The sequence below is a fragment of the Sus scrofa genome, chromosome 13 (genome assembly GCF_000003025.6).
Source record: "Sus scrofa isolate TJ Tabasco breed Duroc chromosome 13, Sscrofa11.1, whole genome shotgun sequence".
Taxonomy (NCBI): Eukaryota; Metazoa; Chordata; class Mammalia; order Artiodactyla; family Suidae; genus Sus; species Sus scrofa.
The window spans coordinates 197,381,108-197,400,906 of NC_010455.5; the positions used below are offsets into that span (position 1 = coordinate 197,381,108).

General features: G+C 41.4%; 1 protein-coding gene across 1 annotated transcript in view; it reads left to right on the forward strand.

Moving 5' to 3' along the window:
• ITSN1 (intersectin 1) overlaps window positions 1–19,799 on the forward strand; it is a 191,023-nt gene that overhangs the window by 79,593 nt on the left and 91,631 nt on the right. The window contains 3 exon segments of the mRNA XM_021070946.1: window positions 19–106; window positions 245–384; window positions 16,014–16,141. Of these exon segments, the coding sequence (XP_020926605.1) occupies window positions 19–106; window positions 245–384; window positions 16,014–16,141 (356 nt within the window).

Below are 19,799 nucleotides of genomic sequence, written 5' to 3' on the forward strand. Positions count from 1 at the left end.
CCTCTCTTTCTCTCCTAGGAGTCTCAGCAAATGCTTGGGAGACTTATTCCAGAAAAACAGATACTCAATGACCAATTAAAACAAGTTCAGCAGAACAGTTTGCACAGTAGGTGTTTTATTTCTAAAGTTGGCATTTTCCTTTTTTTACTGGCAAGAACTTCCTTAATTGAAAGGACAACACGACAAACCATTTTTCCTAACTGCCAGGTTGTTTTTCTCATCTTGCAATGTTTTTCTCAAACAGGAGATTCGCTTCTTACCCTCAAAAGAGCTTTAGAAGCAAAAGAACTAGCTCGGCAGCAGCTCCGAGACCAACTGGATGAAGTGGAGAAAGAAACTAGATCGAAACTCCAGGAGATTGATATTTTCAATAATCAGCTGAAGGTAACAGTTCTGTGTTTGCCTACCTGTATGTGCTAGTCTTTAAGTTTTCTAACTGGCTAGGTGATTCGTAGGTATTTGATCCCAGGCAGAAGCATTTATTACGCAGGTTTGTCGGCCTTTATGAAAGCCTTCACAGTTATGAATGAACATTAAGCAACCTGAAGTTGAATTTTTCTCCTTTAAAATATAAAAGTGAGGAGTTTCCGCTGGTGGTACAGTGGGTTAAGAATCTGACTGTACCTGCTCGGTCTCTGCAGAGGTGGGTTCCATCCCTGGCCCAGCGAGATGGGCTAAAGGATCTGGTGTTGCAGCACCTGCAGCACACGTGGGTCACAGCTGCAGCTAACATTCAATCCCTGGCCCAGGAACTTCCATATACCATGGGTGCAGCCGTAGATATATATATATATATTTATGCTGGATACAACTTTGCTAACTTACAGCTGAATGAGTGGCCCCAACATGATGTCTGTCTTTTATCTGAATTCCATTTTGACGTCTCCATCTTTCTGTCTATTGAAAACTACATCAAGTTGAATTCCAAAAGCTAGGCTCTAAAAGCTTCATCTTTCTTATGTTCTTTGAAGACTGCTTAAAAAGAAACAGTTTTCTCTTCTAAAAATAAGAGTTTTTCTGCCACTTCTTACCTTCAGAATTGTCCTTAAATATAGATCTTTATCTTGTTACCTCACATTTTAAAATTTTGTTGTTTAAGGGAGTAACTGCTGTTGTCTCTGAGGCAGAAGTGGTGTTTGTTTTTGCCATATTTGCACAGGAAAACTCAGGAAAATGTCAAGGCTGTTAGGGAATGTAGAAGTGGTTAGATCACAGCCTTTTCTGATTTGGTGTTTTTGATTTAACTTTGCAACTTTATCACCTTAAGGATGATTATCTTTGTAAAAAAAAACTGCAATGCAAACAGATTATTTCCTATCAACAGTGATCATATACTTTAGATTTAAGTAGATATTGGCATTTTAAATCAATTATGTTATAAAAATCAGATTTTACACTTCTCTCAAGTATTTTCTTTTTCCATTGTAAATCCTTTGTACTGGATTCTGGCCAGTTTATCTTTTGATACTAAGGAAAAGTTAAAATCCTATTTGTCATTAGTAGAAATAGAAAAACAAAAGCATATTTGAGATTTTTAGTTGACTTTTGAATTGAGATTCTAGGCCAAATTGTCTAGACATTTGAGTTTGAAGTATTTGTACCAAGTTGCTGTGTGTTTTTTTTTTTTCCAGAGTAGTAAGTAATGAACTCAATTGTACAATTCCAGGGAAATGATCTTAAGGAAAATATTACTCGAGCCAACTTAGTATTTGGAGGGTTTTTTATTTTTTTCCCTTGCTTTCATGATTACAACGAAGTATGTATTTTGTATGTATGTGTGTCTATTATATATATATTTGTTTCGTATTTGTACACATATGATTATGTGTCATGTGTAAGTATTGGAAGTACAGCTGTCATTCCTCCATCTCAAGAATAAGTACAATAGAAATGCTCACATTAACTCGCACTGTGACTCTTCACTGTTTCAAGCAAAAAAAAGATGGCACTGTTGCAGCTTGTCATCCTTTTTGATAGTCTCGGTATACTGTTGGAATATAAATTGTTCAATATTCTGGAATCTTCTGAATCCAGGCAGTAGTCCAGATTTCTGTCTTAATCTTAAGATTTCTTCCTCTAAAAGTTCAGATTTTTTCTTTGCTTTTTAGTGTGGCACCCGCCGCATAGGGAAGTTCCCAGGCTAGGGGTTCAATTGGAGCTGTAGCCGCTGGCCTGTGCCACAGCCACAGCAAAGGGGGATCCGAGCCACGTCTGTGACCTACACCACAGCTCATGGCAATGCTGGATCACTGACCCACTGAGCGAGGCCAGGGATCGAACCTGCATCCCTCATGGATACTAGTATTCGTTTCCACTGCGACATGATGGGAACTTCCCAGATTCTTAAGTATAAGACCCAAAACAAGGTTCACATATTAGAAGATGATACTCTAGTGGGTGGTTTTTGATAATGGATGGGTGATGTACAGATTATTTTGGCTGTTAAATTAGAGTCGTCATTGCTAAAGAGAATGCCCTTAAAATGTGGTGAGAATCACTGTATATAATTGACTAATGCTGCCTTCAGTATTCGAGGGTTGCTTATCCAAAGGATAATTTTTTAGACCTTTCTTACACAAGCCCCTTTTCCAAATATACTTCTTATTTATTTATTTTTAAAATTTTATTTTTTCTATTATACTTGATTTACAATGTTCTGTCAACTTCTGCTGTACAGCAAAGTGCCCCAGTCATTCATATGTGTATGTATGTATACACACACACACACACACACACGCGCTTTTCCTCATATTATATCCTACATCGTGTCAAATATACTTATTTTTTTTCCTCTACTTTTTTTTCCATTAGGATCAAATTTCAATGGGACAGAACTATTATCACTTGTGTTTTATTTTATTTATTTATTTTTGTCTTTTTAGGGCCTCACCTGTGGCGTATGGAGGTTCCCAGGCTAGGGGTCAAACTGGAGCCACAGCTGCTAGCCTATGCCACAGCCACAGCAATGCCAGATCCGAGCCTCGGCTGTGACCTACACCATACATAGCTCACGGCAACGACAGATCCTTAACCCACTGAGTGAGGCCAGGGATTGAACCTGCAACCTCATGGTTCCTAGTTGGATTCGTTTTTGCTGCACCACTACAGGAACTCCTGAAATATACTTATTTTTAAATAAGAATATTTCTTTTGGAGTTCCTATTGTGGCTTAGCAGGTTAAGAACCCAGCTAGTACCCATGAGGACGTGGATTTGATCCCTGGCCTCCCTCAGTGGTTAAGGATCCAGTGTTGCTGGAAGCTGTGGTGTAGGCTAAAGATGTGATTCAGATCTGGTGTGGCTGTGGCTGTGGCATAGGCCAACAGCTACAGCTCCAATTTGCCCCTAGCCTAAGAACTTCCATACGCCGCAGGCACAGATGTAAAAAGAAAAAAAAGAAAAGCCATTTCTTTCTGCTATGATTTTTATTTTAGCTTTCCATTATTACTCTAAATCAATGTGTAGAGTGAAGAAAATCACAAGCCAGTGTAGGTATATTGTTTTGTTGTTTAAAACTCACGTGGGGACTTAGTGACTATATTTTGTTACCTTATGGTTATTATTTCTAGTATTCTTCTCAAACCTGGTGAAACCAAAACAGAAATCCTTATGCTGAAGAATCAAAAGATTTATAAATTGATTGAGACAACTCAGAGGCGCATTTATGATTTAGCCCCTTAGGTATCTCCTGCCTAATTTTCTTTGCTGCAGTCACATTGGAGAATGTGGGTTTTTTTGTTTTTGTTTTGTTTTTCTGACTGTGGAGCATGTATTCATTAGCAACTGTAATTTCTTGTAAAATGAGCTGGGCCAGGAGAGCCGGCATTCTGAGCCCTTGGGATTTCTTGCCTGCCTCCTTTGGTACAGCAGTGCCTTTGCAGCATCCTGACTAATGATGCAAAAATTGCTTCTGCCTTGCTGAGAATATTCAGCATAGCTGTCTAGTCATTCCACACATCGCATTTGATGGTGTGGGAGTTCCTGTGGTGGCGCAGTGGGAATGAACCCGACTAGAAACCATGAGGTTGCGGGTTTGATCCCTGGCCTCACTCAATGCGTTAAGGATCTGGCATTGCTGTGAGCTGTGGTGTAGGTCCCAGACGTGGCTCGTGGCTCAGAGCTGGCATTGCTGTGGCTCTGGCATAGGCCGGCAGCTGTAGCTCCAAGTGGACCCCTAGCCTGGCAACCTCCATATGCCACGGGTGTGGCCCTAAAAAGACAAAAGACAAAAAAAATTTTTTTTGATGGTGTGAATTTGCTTTATCCTTAACTTTCCTCTCCCCAAAGGCAACCAGCCTGGAGAGTACAGAAAAGAAATTAAGACCTAGTTTTGTTTTATATTCATAGAGATTGGTTCATCTAAAGAAAGTTTAATGCACTCATTTATCAGCCACTGTGGTGACATTGGAGACATACCTCATAGAATGCAAGGTATACTTCCTGATTGTGGTCCTACACTGACGAAGCTGGACTAAAGAATGCACAGTTTTATTTTATAGAATGCAAAGTTTTATTTTATTTTATTTATTTTTCTTTGTGAGCTTTTTTCTTTTTTTCTTTTTATTTTATAATGATTTTTCTTTTTTCCATTATAGCTGGTTTACAGTGCTCTGTCAATTTTCTGCTGTACAGCAAGGTGACCCCGTCATGCATACACATAAACATTCCTTTTTCTCACATTATCATGCTCTGTCGTAAGTGACTAGATACAGTTCCCAGTGCTATATGGCAGGATCTCATTGCTTATCCATTCCAAAGACAATAGTCTGCATCTATTAATCCCAAGCTCCCAATGCATCCCACTCCCTCCCCCTCCCCCTTGGTAACCACAAGTCTGTTCTCCATGTCCATGATTTTCTTTTCTGTGGGAAGGTTTATTTGTGCCGTATGTTAGATTCCGGATATAAGTGATATCATATGGTATTTGTCTTTCTCTTTCTGACTTAACAAATTTTTATTTTATTTTATTTTTATTTTTTAATTTTGCTCTTTTTTTAGGGCCACACTAGTGGCCAAAAGTTTACACCTATATTAAATTAAATATTTAATATTAAATCTGTGTTCAGTTAAACCTGTGTTCAATGGCTGGCTCCGTAAATGAGGCTTACATTTCACAAAAGCCAACTCTCACAGTTTCTTTGGTACTGCTTATAATAAGCCATTCACTTCTTTCGGTGCGCATTCAATGTCACATCCAGTTCCTTAGATGTAATGTCATGCAGGGAACAACAGCACCTCCTTTAGTCCAGATTCGTCAGTGTAGGACCATGATCAGGACGTATAATTGTATTTGGTTTTCTGGGATGAGAAAGAATTTAGAGAGTAAGTATTCATTTTCCTTTTTTTTCCTCTGCTTTCTTTCTTTCTTTCTTTCTTCTTCTTTTTTTTAATATGCAGTCTGGTTTAGTCCTATCTACCAGATGTCTAGTGCAGATTCACTCTTTTGAGAATCTCCCCTTTTGGAGTTCCCGTCATGGCGCAGTGGAAATGAATCCAACTAGGAACCATGAGGTTGTGGGTTCGATCCCTGGCCTCGCTCAGTGGCTTAAGAATCCAGTGTTGCTGTGAGCTGTGGTGTAGGTTGCAGACAAGGCTTGGAACTGGTGTTACTGTGGCTCTGGCATAGGCCGGCAGCAACAGCTCCAATTAGATCCCTAGCCTGGGAACCTCCATATACCACGGGTGTGGCCCTAAAAAGACAAAAAAAGAGAGAGAGAGAGAGAGAATTTCCCTTTTTTTCTTCAGTTAATCAAGAATTACACTGCTGCCTCCTCACCCGATATCTGATACCCAGCCATAGAAATACTCGAGTCATTAATTACAGAGGAGAAAAGTACTTTTGCAGTTAGATTAATATATATTTGTTTCATACTGGTAGCAACCTATTGAAAATATACGGCATACTTAGTGTTCTGGTCAGGTGTTATTCGGGGCTATGGAACATGAGGTCTCTAGCATTTTGGACCTTTACATTTCTTTCTGATCGCATGGAAATTGAGGGCTCATTTTATCCTTTTATTTATATATTTATTATTTATTTATTTATTTTTTAGTGCCACACCTGAAATATACAGTGGTTCCCAGGCTATGGGTCTAATCGGAGTTGTAGCCACCAGCCTTCGCCACAGCCACAGCAACATGGGATCCAAGCCGCATCTGCAACCTACACACAGCTCAGGGCAATGCCGGATCCTTAACTCAACTCAGCGAGACCCGGGATCAAACCTACGTCCTCATGGATACTAGTCAGTTTCCTTCCTGCTGAGCCGCAACGGGAACTCCCCATTTTATCCTTTTAGAAAAGGCTTTTTACCCCCATGCATTTTAATGGGCATTTATGTTAGAGATATGATATTCATGTTTTCCTAAAATGATCCCAGGACATAAGTGTCTTTCTATTTTATCAGCCCAAACCAAAAAATACTTGAAAAAGGAGATAATGAATAAGCTTGGCTTTTGTAGGTCTATTAAATAGGGGGAAAATGATAGCACTCTGATATTGAAGGTTTTGTGCTAGAATTCTGTCGATATAGCCTTTACATTTTTCTGCTGTTTTTGTGAAGGGTAAATTTTAGTGTTTTGACGATCAGCTGAGGAATTTGAGCAATGATTTGACCAGTGACTTAATAAGTGATTTCCGTAGTAATTAATTGCTAGTGTGAATTAACACTTCTTAAAGTAGTTTTAATGCATTGGGCCAAATTTGTTTACCAAGTCTTCTGCTTTTAAAATGTATTCTATGGAGTTCCCGTCATGGCGCAGTGGTTAACAAATCCGACTAGGAACCATGAGGTTGTGAGTTCGGTCCCTGCCCTTGCTCAGTGGGTTAACGATCCGGCGTTGCCGTGAGCTGTGGTGTAGGTTGCAGACAAGGCTCGGATCCCATGTTGCTATGGCTGTGGCGTAGGCCAGCGGCTACAGCTCCGATTCAACCCCTAGCCTGGGAACCTCCATATGCCTCGGGAGCGGCCCAAAGAAATAGCAAAAAGACAAAAAAAATAAATAAATAAAATAAAATGTATTCTATGGAGTTCCCCTCGTGGCTCAGCAGAAACAAATCTGACTAGTATCCATGAAGACACAGGTTTGATCCCTGGCTTCGCTCAACAAGTTAAGGATCCAGTGTTGCCGTGAGCTGCGGTATAGGTTGCAGACGTGGCTTGGATCCCACATTGCTGTGGTGTAGGCTGACAGCTATTCTGATTCGACCTGGGAACTTCCATATGCTGCAGGTGCAGCCCTAAAAAAAATTATCAATTATCAATGACTTTTCTCTTTTTATCTCATTTTCAGGAAAATCACAACTCAATATTTCTTGAAGACTTTTTGTGCCTGAAGGGCACATAGAATCATCCTGATAATTAAATGTTTTTTTTACATACATTGTTTACCTATAGGTATAAAATTATGGTTCTAACAGGGGTCAAATACCATTACTAGTAGGGAGTTTCTGGATAGTAACACATGGCCGCACCTTGCCCTTGACAATGTAACTAGTTACTGAAACAGTTTTCTTTGGCTCTGATAGCTCAGGATTCCATATTTCATTATCCTAACTATGGTACCGAGCAGCACCATAAAAGTACAGCTTATAGTTTTCAGAGCTCCGTTGTCAGCCACCAAATAAAGAGAATCCACACAGTGAGGCTAGATGTCGTGTTTCATGTTGGCAAGTTGAGTCCTTGTTGGTGCCGCTCTGGTCACTGTGTGCTGGACAAGCCTTAGTGTGCATGGCCTTTACCTTGGAGCATTTCTTTCTTCCAGTCAGTGGCAATGGAGGAGGCAGTGTTGCAGTGCCTGGCAGTTCTCCTGGGCTGCGTCCTCCACTTAAGACTTCTTTCTAAAGGTCTCCATGCCCTACCCAGGCAATGCACGTCTTTCTCAGCTCTGTGCTTCAGTTTCCCCCATGCAGATGAGTGTTCAGTATCTAAGAGAGCATTTGCAGTGAAGTGTTAAGCCTTCTTTATCAAAATTAATGATGATTAGTAATTATAAGTTGTGGAGTAGGAGTGAATCTTTCCTCTTGACAAATTGTGTGTGTGTGTGTGTGTGTGTGTGTGTGTGTGTGTGTGTGTGTTGGAAGCTCTAAATTACAAGCTGGGTAGGGTACTGTATATTGTAGTCTTTATAACAAGCATATTTAAAATCATTGAATTTGCCACGTGGCTGCAAAATTTGAAAACCAACCCTTAGTCATTACTTGGGTCGATATGCATAGTTTCATTATCAGATAGTGCAGTCAGTATCCTATGCCAAAAGTGGTTAGCATTTTATTTCTTAGAAAAATGCAAGTATTTAGGACTCATTCAGAATTGAGAATTATGTTCCTTAATATACTTGGGAGGTCTGAGCTTCTTAAATGAGACCCAAGAGGCTGTTGGAAGTATCAGTTCTCCCTGTAATGATACCTGTCCTGCACATTGCTGCTAGGAACTGAATTGTTGTTGAAATGAGAATGCCAGTTATAGTAAATAAGGTTTTTGGCTTAACGAAGGCTTTTATGGTCTTGGTTTCAGACGCTTGCTTTCATGGCAGGCTCATTCATTATGAAGGCAGTGAAAGGCAAAATGTTTAGCAACCAGGGGAGAAAAGAAAAGAGCTGGAGAAGGAACTGCAGAACAGAATGAGAAGTCAGGAAAAAAATGCATGTGAAGGGAAACAAGGAAGGAAGGAAAAAGATCCAGAAAGAGGAATTGCAGAGACAGCAAGAGAAGTCAGTGTGAACTCAGACCACAGCGTTACTTTCTCGTATGAGTAACGTTTGGCTGTTTCATGGTTTGCTGTCTTATTTTGTTTTATTTTTACTGGTATGATCCTTTTGAAAAGTCCTCTAATGCCCAGAAGTAATAAAATGCTCTAACTCTGATTCAGTGCACTTGTGATTGTGGAAACTTTACACAGATTCCTTAAAGTGGGAAAAATAATTAGAACACTTCCAAGACTCAGAATAGTTAACAGACATCGGGTATTAGATTCTGTGCCTTACCAGTAGGCTTGTTTGGTTGGTGGGTTGAGTTTTTTTGCGTTTTGAAGTTTTAAAAAATACTTAACAAAGGGTGATTTAGGGGAGGGAAAATAGCAGAACTCAGTCTTTTGAAAAAAGTGTTTTCTTCTTGTACTTTCTTCTTTAGCCAAACCCCTTGATGGTTTTATCTTTTAGAAGACATGCACATAAAACAGTGGGGGTATTGCTTTATAAATAAAGCCGAGACATTTGGGGAAAACTCAGATTTTTCAGGACAAAAATGGAGTCAATTTTCTCTTTCTGGGAATATAAGGGTATCTAGCAAAAACTCTTGGGAGACATAGGAGGAGTTTCTTAGTTAGCTGGGTTTTTTTTAATTTATTTTTTATTGCTCACATGAATTTATCACATCTGTAGTTGTGTAATGATCATAACAATCTGATTTCACAGGATTTCCATTAAGTAGCTGTTTCTATTGCAGAAAGGATAGGGTTTTCTAGCTCTTCTCCCCTTTTCTGTCTACCTGTCCCTTCCCCCATTCACAGATGCACAAACACACACTCCAATTCTTTCCTCCTTGGTTCTCCTGTAGCCCTTACGATACACTGACTACCAGCTTGTGCCATTGCAAATTGGACTTGCCATTTGTTTGGATACTGGCCTCAGATTTAGAAGCTTTTTTTTTTTTTTTTTTTTTTTTTAGGGCTGCATGTGTGGCATATGGAAGTTCCAGGCTAGGGGTCGAATTGGAGCTGCAGCTGCCGCCATAGCAACTTGGGATCCAAGCCGCATCTTTGACCTACAGCACAGCTCACAGCACTTAACCCACTGAATGAGGCTGAAGATTGAACCTGCACTCTAGGGATCGAACCTACAACCTTGTGGTTCCTAGTCGGATTCGTTAACCCCTGAGCCACGACGGGAACTCCCATCTTACAGAGGAGTAAACAGAGGCTTAGAGAACCACCTGCCAATTGAGCTCCTTCTTTAGCAAGCTGACCCCCAGGGACAGGGAGGGTCTGGAGGCTTGGAAATCACTGGCATTCACTGAAATTTTTTGTGGAAGGCAGGAGAGATTCCAGCTGAGTGTCTTTAGTGGAGTGTGGGGGAAAATATAAATAAAATAAAAGCACTTCTAGGAGTTCCCATTGTGGCTCAGCAGTAACAAACTGGATTAGTATCCATGAGGATGTGGGCTTGATCCCTAGCCTTGCTCAGTGGGTTAAGAATCCAGCATTGCCGTGAGCTGTGGTGTAGGTTGCAGATGTGACTCATATCCTGCATAGCTGTGGCTGTGGTGTAGGCCAGCAGCTGTAGCTCCAATTTGACCCCTAGCCTGGGAACTTCCATATGCTGTAGGTTGGGTTCTAAAAAGCAAAAACAAAAACAAGCAAACAAAAAAGCCCTTCTGCTTATGACTTGCGATAGGTATTAGGTCTAGACAAAACAAACACTTGAAATTTCTGATGCTGGTACCTAGATCAGTTTCTGAGGAGGTCAGTTTCATATTAACAGCATCAAGATGGTGATAAATCTAAAAGATGTGTCCTACACGATTTTATCGTTCTGATTTATAGTGTTACGTTCGTGAAATTCTGGTGATTAATCAAGGTATGTTCGGTTTTGTCTTTCTTTTCCCAGAGATAGCCTGAGATAAATACCAGAAGCCGAGTAATCTTTCAAAGAAGCTAGATGACCAAATTAGCCATCATTGCTAGTCTTTCATAGGCACCCCCTTATTGCTGTTTTTTTTTTTTTTTTCTCTCTTCACCAGCCGTTATACAAAATATTTATGAAAAGGAATGCCGTACGTATTGTTCAGGTGGATAATTCTTTATAATTCATGTAATATCCCTTCATTTATTTTTGAGTGTTTCTAAGACACAAGTGAAGGAGAAACAGTCACAGTTTTTTAATCAAGCGATTCTGTGCCACTTGCATAGCAATAGAACAACCGTCTTTAGTGGACTTGAAAGTGAGCCATATTTCTCGGGGCAAAAAAATGGGATCTTCTTGAGCATTCAATTTGTCAAGCATATTGCTTTTGAAATACTTGGGCTGTGTGCCACAGAATGTCCCAAGATGTTTTATGGTGCAAATATCTTAATTCTTTAGGGGAAATAAGAGACTGTTCTCCCCTTGGTTGAAGGAAGAAAGTTAAAGCAAGCTGATTTTCATTTATCTTAACTAATACAAGACAGAATCTTTATTCGCCAGTCATTTTTTTATTATGGTTCATAATTTTCTGTATTTGATCCAACATCCCTTTGAGAATCAAATAAAAGCTAAGAGCTTTCTCAGCAAGAAAAATGCCCAGATACTCCAGTTTGCATGTAATTTCATAGTGTTCACAGAGCCAAAGCTTATTCTAGACCCTAGATAAGAAACTCTGCTCTGTCATAGAATTCTGTAGATATTATTGGTGAAAAAAAATCTTACTTAAATTTATATATACTAATTATTTTATGGGAATTTTTCTTTTTCCCATGTATTTGTTTGAAGCTAAAATATCTTGAATGCATGCTCAATTATCTATTTACTAAGAAGGTTGCTGTACTTTATTAGCAGACAGTATTAAGCTCTGGTTCACCATATCCAGTGTAAAACATCACATCCTTGAATAGAACTTAGAAGAAAAACCAACCAAGCCGTATGTACACTCAGTGCCATATTGCTAGGCAAACATCCGGCCAATAAATTGATGATTGCAGAGTTACTGATTTTAGAAAAAAGTGAGTTAATTTAATTTAATTTAATTTTTTTGCTTTTTAGGGTCACACCCTTGGAGGTTCCCAAGCTAGGGGTCTAATCGAAGCTACAGCTGCCAGCCTATGCTGCAGCCACAGCGATAGCAATGCAGGATCCTAGCCACGCCTGCAACCTACACCACAGCTCATGGCAATGCCAGATCCTTAACCCAGTGAGCAAGGCCAGGGATCGAACCCACAACCTTATGGTTCCTAGTTGGATTTGTTTCGGCGGCACCATGAGGGGACCTCCATTTAAAAAAAAAAAAAAAAAAAAAAGAGTTAGTTAATTTTAGAAAGAGCCACAAGCGAGCTGCTGAGATATGATTCGTAGTAATTTCTTCTGCTATTTTTATCTTAGTTATGATAGAGCAATAACTGTGACAAGTTAACAGAATTTGCAGGGTCACTTAAATCAGGTTGATCACCGGGAGAGTTGATACAATTTGTGTGGGGAAGGTTTTCTTACCGGCTTCTCCCACTAGTTCTCTCATTTCCTACGTAAAGAAAGAATTTAATGACACCGGATGTATTTGTCACCTGAAAAATGTTTTCCCTGAAAGAATTCAAAGGCAATTTTATTTATTTATTTATTTACTCATTCATTCATTCATTCGTTCATGCACATTAGAGCATAGTTGATTTACAGTGGCGTCAGTTTCTGCTGTGCAGCGTAGTGACCCAGTCATACATACATACATTCTATTTCTCATACTGTCTTCCATCATGTCCTCTCCCAAGAGACTGGATATAGTTGGCTTTGCTGTACAGCAGGGACTCCCTGCTTATTCATTCTCAATGTAATAGCTTGCATCTACCAACCCCAAACTCCCCATCCATCCCACTTCCTCCCCTCACCCCCTAAAAGCAACTTTTAAATAACTGTACTTGTACTTGAACAAGTATTCCACAGTATTGAAGAGGAGTCCGGGAGCAGTGCAGCCCTCTGCGCCCACGTGAAAGGCCCCAGGGCCCCACAGGCCCTTGTCATGCACAGGAAGGCAAATGGGTAGCTGGTTTTCAGTACGCAGTCTTTCATGCTGTAGATTGCCTTTTCAGAAGTTCAGCTTTTTTTAAAAAAAAAAAAAGGAATCAACGTAAGGAAACATACATTTTCTGCTTTTTTTTGGTTCCTGGCATCTTAAACTCCCGAGTCCAAGAAGAGAGAGGAAGACCCAGAATGCCTTCCAGTTCCTGGCGCCTTCATTTCTTATACTTGATTGTGTGCATCTGAGCAGCATTTGACCTGGATGAAGGAAATGATAGAAAAACTTCGCAGTCTTCAAATCTGCCGATGATCATAGGATGTCAGAGCCTTCTGTTACCTCATTTGACATCTGTTATTTTATGGCTCCTGCAAACTCCATTTCCTTGGAGGTGCTTGAAGCTGCAGCTGATTTAGACAGTTCCAAAGATAGGGTCAGCCTCTCCTCTAACTCTGCTACTCAGAAATAACTGGGCTTTCAAGATTTTTAAATGTCTTCCTTCATGTATTTGATACACTTAAACACTGTTTTGAAACTATCTCACTTAGTGTGATCCCCCCGCCCCATAGATTCTTCTTCTTCTTTTTTTTTTTTTTTTTTTTTTTGTCTTTTTAGGGCCGCACCCACAGCATAGGGATGTTTCCAGGCTAGGGGTTGAATTGGAGCTGTAGCCTCCAGCCTACACCACAGCCACAGCAACGCCAGATTTGAGCCGTGTCTGCAACCTACACCACAGCTCATGGCAGTGCTGGATCCTTAACCCACTGAGCGAGGCCGGAGAGTGAACCTGCATCCTTATGGATGCTAGTCAGATTTGTTTCCACTGAACCATGATGGGAACTCCTCCCCATAGATTCTTTTTTTTTTTTTTTTTTTTTGGCTTTTTGTCTTTTTAGAGTTGTACCTGAGGCATATGGAGGTTCCCAGGCTAGGGGGTCGTCGAATTGGAGCTACAGCTGCCAGCTTACACCACAGCCTCAGCCACTGAGTGAGGCCAGGGATTGAACCCGAACCCTCATGGATGCTAGGCGGGTTCGTTAACCACTGAGCCACAACAGGAACTCCTGATTCTTTAAACTCACTTCTTATTGCTTTTCATATTATAGTGCCTCATAATATGTTGCTAGCTTTATTTTCATCTGTCTTGACTTTGTGTCCGGTAATTATGGATCTATAAATTAATATCCAAGGAGTTCCCCAGTGGCCTCATGGTTAAGGATCTGGCTTTGTCACTGCTGTAGCTTGGATTCAGTCCCTGCCCCGAACCCACATCCTCATGGATACTAGTTGGGTTCATTTCCACTGAGCCACAACGAGAACTCTAGCTTTTAGATTTTTAAACTTCTGACTTAAATACCTTGAGTATCCTAACTACACTTTGTTTTCAGTAACTTGCTAAGGAAATTTCTATTATTCCTATGCTAGTATCGAAAGAAATCAGATCCAAAGTGGGGATCCAGTTAAAGCTCTTTACTTTCAACTTATTGCTGGTTTAGTTTGGGGCAGCTGATCGCTTCTCATGTCTTTAGTGAGAAAAGATACTGCAGAAGAGGTCTGATGTAAAGGAAAATAGACCCTGGTGGTGGTGGGGGACTCTAGAATGTAGAGCAGAGGGATGTCGTTTTGTTCTTAAGCAGCATATTGTAAGACGGAGGTGAGGTTGTAATGATTTGAGGGGAGGGAGTGTGTATATCTTCAAAGCCCATGAAGGTTGGTGTTATTATCAAAAGAATCTTGCAGTTCCAGCTGTGGCACAGTGGGTTGAGAATCTGACTGCAGGAGTTCCCGTCGTGGCGCAGCAGAAATGAATCTGACTAGGAACCATGAGGTTGCCGGTTCGATCCCTGGCCTCTCCCAGTGGGTGAGGATCCAGCATGGCCATGAGCTGTGGTGTAGGTCGCAGATGTGGCTCGGATCTGGTATGGCTGCAGCTGTGGCATAGGCCGGCAGCTATAGCTCCAACTGGACACCTAGCCTGGGAGCAGAACCTCCATATGCTGCAAGTGTGGCCCTAAAAAGCAAAAAAAAAAAAAAAAAAAAAAAAAGAAGAAGAAGAAGAAGAATCTGACTGCGTGCACACACACAAATAAAACAAAACGGGAGTTCCCGTTGTGGCACAATGGAAATGAATCCGACTAGTATCCATGAGGATGTAAGTTCGATCCCTGGCCTTGTTCAGTGGGTTGAGGATCCAGTGTTGTGGCTCCTGCATTGCTTTGGCTGTGGTCTAGGCTGGCAACTGCAGCTCCAACTTGGCCTCTAGCTTGGGAGCTTCCATATGCTATGGGTGCAGACCAAAAAAAGCAAAAAAAGAATCTGACTGCTGCAGCTCAGGTCACTGTGGAGGTGCAGTTTCAATCCCTGGCCTGGCACAGTGGGTGAAGGATCTGTAGGTCTCAGGTGCAGCTTGGATTCAGTCCCTGCCCCAAGATATTCCATATGTCTCAGGTGAGGACATTAAAAAAAAAGAACCTTAAGGTTTCATTCATGATCATCCTCATGTCTTTTTTTTTTTTTTTTTTTTTTTAAGGGCCACACCTGAGGCATATGGATGTTCCCAGGCTAGGGGCTGAATTGGAGCTGCAGCTGCTAGCCTACGCCACAGCCACAGCAACGCCAGATCCAAGCCACATCTGTAACCTATGCACCTGTGCTGCAGCTTGCAGTAGCACTGGATCCTTAGCCCACTGAGCAAGACCAGGGCTTGAATCCACATCCTTATGGATATTAGTCAGGTTCTTGGTGGTGGTGGTGGGTGTTTGGTTGGTTTTTGGCTGCCCTGAGGCATATGGAATTCCTGAGCTAGGGATCAGATTTGAGCCACAGTTGCAACCCAAGGCACAGCTGTGGCAACGCTCTATCCTTAACCCACCCTGCCGGGCCAGGGATCAAACCTGCATCCCAGTGCTCCCAATATGCCGCCAATTTCTTTGCACCACAGCTAGAAGCAGGAACTACTAGTTGGGTTCTTAATCCACTGAGCCACAGTGGGAACTCCACCGTGTCTTAAAATTAGTTGGTTCCGTTGTTGTCACTAAGTCTGGAACTGTGTAGTTTCTCTAATGCTTGTCCCTCGCAGATGCCTTCTGAAGCCCCTCAGGGACCATGATACAGTGTAAGGCTCTCAAAAATATGATCAGTCCTGTCAATGCGTAGAGTGATTTGAAGTTCTCCAAATTAACATTTTTCGAACCTGAAGCGTTATTGCCTATGTGGCTGGGCTACCCCCCCGCCTCGGAAACGTTGCATGTTGATAAACAGTGGAAATGCCCATCGGCACGTGTCGTTACACACACGGTTTCTTGGTTATTTACAGGAGCTCCGAGAAATCCATAATAAGCAGCAACTCCAAAAACAGAAGTCCATAGAGGCTGAACGACTGAAACAGAAAGAACAAGAGCGAAAGATCATAGAATTAGAAAAGCAAAAAGAAGAAGCCCAAAGGTGAGTCTTTTCTGTGGCTCACGGACCCATCTGGAAGGCACTTGGAGTATTTACTGTTCTTTGCCGGGCTTCTCCAGATGCACTATATATACGCGTGTGTTAGTGCAAACACATGCATATATAAATCTTTGCCTGTATAAATACCCCCTGAAGTTTCTGATGAGTTCCCAGAGCTCTCTCAGGCTATGGCTGTGTAGATAAATGGACTTATACAGGGAAATTGGACTGCTTGGGATGCTCATTTGCATGCCAATACCAAAATACGTTTCCAGTTCACAGCCTTTTAATAACAGTGGCCCTCTGAGTCCTGGGTTTGAAATCAAAGTCCCCGAGGTCCCTGGCCATATACGGTGGGTTTCTTCAGTTGGCCTGACCGCGTGCCATTTTTTCAACCGCAATTAAACTTGAGCACAAATGGAGAAAAAAGTACTCTTGCTGCTGAGAACACAGATGCATTTTTGTTTTGGTTTCGTTTGAGTATTTGTCTTTGTAGTCTTTCATTTTTATTTGTTACGTTTGTAGGAGATTGTAGAAATGTATCGCTTAACTTTTGGTGTGTCTGATTTCGTTATTGGATATTTTGCTTTTTCCGCTTCAAACTGGTTTTAGGGTCCTAAGAAATAAAAAGAATCAAATATCCCAATGATATACAGTAAATTCGAAAAACTGGTTATTCAAATCAGACAAAAAAGATGAAGAAATAGATACTTTAGGCAAGTCATTGACTTTTACTGGGCTGAACTCAGTTTAACTGCCAAGGTGCACTTCTACGCTTTTGTTATGAGTGCATGCTAGTATCTTGTTTTTTTGTTTTTTCATGCCTGTGTGTTGGTAACTAGGTTTGCAAACCAATTTACAGGACTATTTTATGGTTTTCTTTGGGGGTAGGTTTAGGACCATGTCCCAAGGAATAATTCCTTGAGTGTGTTGATTAGCTCCAACTCCATTCTTTTCTTTTTTCTTTTCTTTTTTTTTTGCTTTTTAGGGCCACACCTTTGGCATATGGAGGTTCCTGGGCTAGGGGTTGAATCAGAGCTACAGCTGCCAGCCACAGCCATAGACACAGCAACTTGGGATCCAAGCTGCATCTGCGACCTACACCACAGCTCACTGCAACACCAGATCCTTAACCCACTGAGCGAGGCCAGGGATCGAACTCGAAACCTCATGGTTCCTAGTCAAATTTGTTTCCACTGCACCACTACAGGAACTCCCTCCATTCTTTTTTTGTCGCCAAAGTTTATTATTTACAATATACTGCCCCGGAGTTTTGCATTCCTTCAGAGTTGAAATAAACACACAGTGTCATGATACAGAAAGTCTCAATTTTCTGCTTATAGTTTTATGATAAATAGTACCCAGAATTTAACTTCAGAAATTACATGGTTATGTGCTTTTATAAATGATGATCTTGAAAGTTCCCTTGTGGTGCAGCAGGTGAAGATCTGACGTTACTGCAACTGCAGTATGGAGTCAATCCCTCGCCCAGGAATTGCCACATGCCATGGGTGTGGCCATAAAAAAAAAAAGGCTGACCTTTATAAGAAAATTTTATTGTGGTTTTGTTGTTGTTACGAATAGCAATCTCCCTACCCCTCCAAAAAGTTTTTTATGCTTTTTTTCTCTCTCTTTTTTTTTTCTTTTTCTTTTTTTGGCTGTCCTGAGGCATATGGAGTTTCTGAGCCAGGGCCACAGTCAAGACCTAAGCCACAGTTGTGACAATGCTGGATCCTTAACCCACTGTACCAGGCCGGGGATCGAACCCGTGTCCCACTGCTCCCAAGATGCCACTGCCGATCCTGTTGTGCCACAGCAGGAACTCCTTTTATGCTTTCTTAAAAGATGTTTTGAAAATTGTAAGTGAAATGCTTCAGATTTAAATTAAAAAGAATTCTACTGGGAGTTCCCATCTTGGCACAGCGGAAATGAATCCGACTAGGAACCATGAGGTTGTGAGTTTGATCCCTGGCTTCGATCAGTGGGTTAAGGATCCAGCATTGCCGTGAGCTGTGGTGTAGGTGGCAGATTCAGCTCGGATCCCCCCCTTGCTGTGGCTGTGGTGTAGACCAGAAGCTACAGCTCTGATTGGATCTCTAGCCTGGGAACCTCCATGTGCCTCGGGTGTGGCCCTAAAAAGACAAAAGGAAAAAAAAAAAAAAGAATTCTACTGCACTTAATCTTCACATTTATCCAGGGAGGAAATAAGTATAATATTTAAGAAATGAGAATAGAAGTTTTATTTGTTTACATTATGTTCCCTTGGCAGTTTCCTAATTCCAGGAGATGATGACCTGTGTGCATTAGTCACGTCACAGACCAGCAGTTTAGGGTGTGGACTTGAGAACCAGGCTGCCTGGGTTATTCCTCCTTCTCTGTCATTATTCTTATCTGCAGAAAGCAGGTGATAATGGTAGGCCCTCCCTACCTAGTATAAGGGTTAAAGTAGTGAACAAACGTGGAGGACTAGTTATTATTAGTGATACCAGTTCCTATTGCACATTAGTTTCACCTAAAGTATAATCACTTAAAGTATTTTCTGATTTTATAAAATATTATGGAATGAGGAAAAAATCATTTCCGGTCTTTTCTACAGATTTCGGGTTGATGCCATCAGACTTTCCAAGGCCTAGATTTAATTGCAGTTTATCTCTTTGTGTCAGCTCCTTCAGAAAACAAAGTAGTTGGATTCAGTAAAATATATAGAACCTGTCCCTTAATAAGGGATGGTTACTACCTCAAGGGTTCAAAGTCACCTATTGCTTTCTGCTTCAGTTCTGTGGAGCTACTTGTGTGCAGGTAAATGTGTGTGTCCCCTCAGTGATCCCATTGCTCATGGACCATTGCTGTGTTTTAAAGTTTATGGAGTTCCCATCATGGAACTCCGACTAGGAACCATGAGGTTGTGGGTTCGGTCCCTGCCCTTGCTCAGTGGGTTAACGATCCGGCGTTGCTGTGAGCTGTGGTGTAGGTTGCAGACGCGGCTCGGATCCTGCGTTGCTGTGGCTCTGGCGTAGGCCGGTGGCTACAGCTTCGATTCGACCCCTAGCCTGGGAACCTCCATATGCCGCGGGAGCGGCCCAAGAAATAGCAGCAACAACAGCAACAACAACAACAACAAAAGTTTATTTAAGTATAGTCAATTTGCAGTGTTAATTTCTGCTGTACAGCAAAGCAATTCATATATATGTGTGTGTGTGTTTATATTCTTTTTCACGTTTTTTTTTAATATGGTTTGTCATAGGATATTGAGTGTAGTTCCCTGTGCTGTACAGTAGGTAGGACCTTTTTGTTAATCCGTCCTATACATAATAGTTTGTGTCTGCTAATCCTAAACCCCCACCACCCTCTCCCCCTTGGCAACCACGAGTCTGTTCTGTGTCTGAGTCTGTTTCTGTTTTGTAGATAAGTTTTTTATGTTTTTTTTTTCTTTGTTTGTTTGTTGTGCTTTTTAGGGTCGCACCTGCAGCATCTGGAGTTCCCAGGCTAGGTCGAATCAGAGCTGCAGCTGCTGGCCGTAGCCACAGCCACATCCACAGCAATGTGGGACTTGAGCCATGTCTGTGACCTATGCTACAGCTCACGACAACGCCAGATCCTTAACCCATTGAGCAAGGCCAGGGATCAAACCCACATCCTCATGGATACTAGTTGGGTGCTT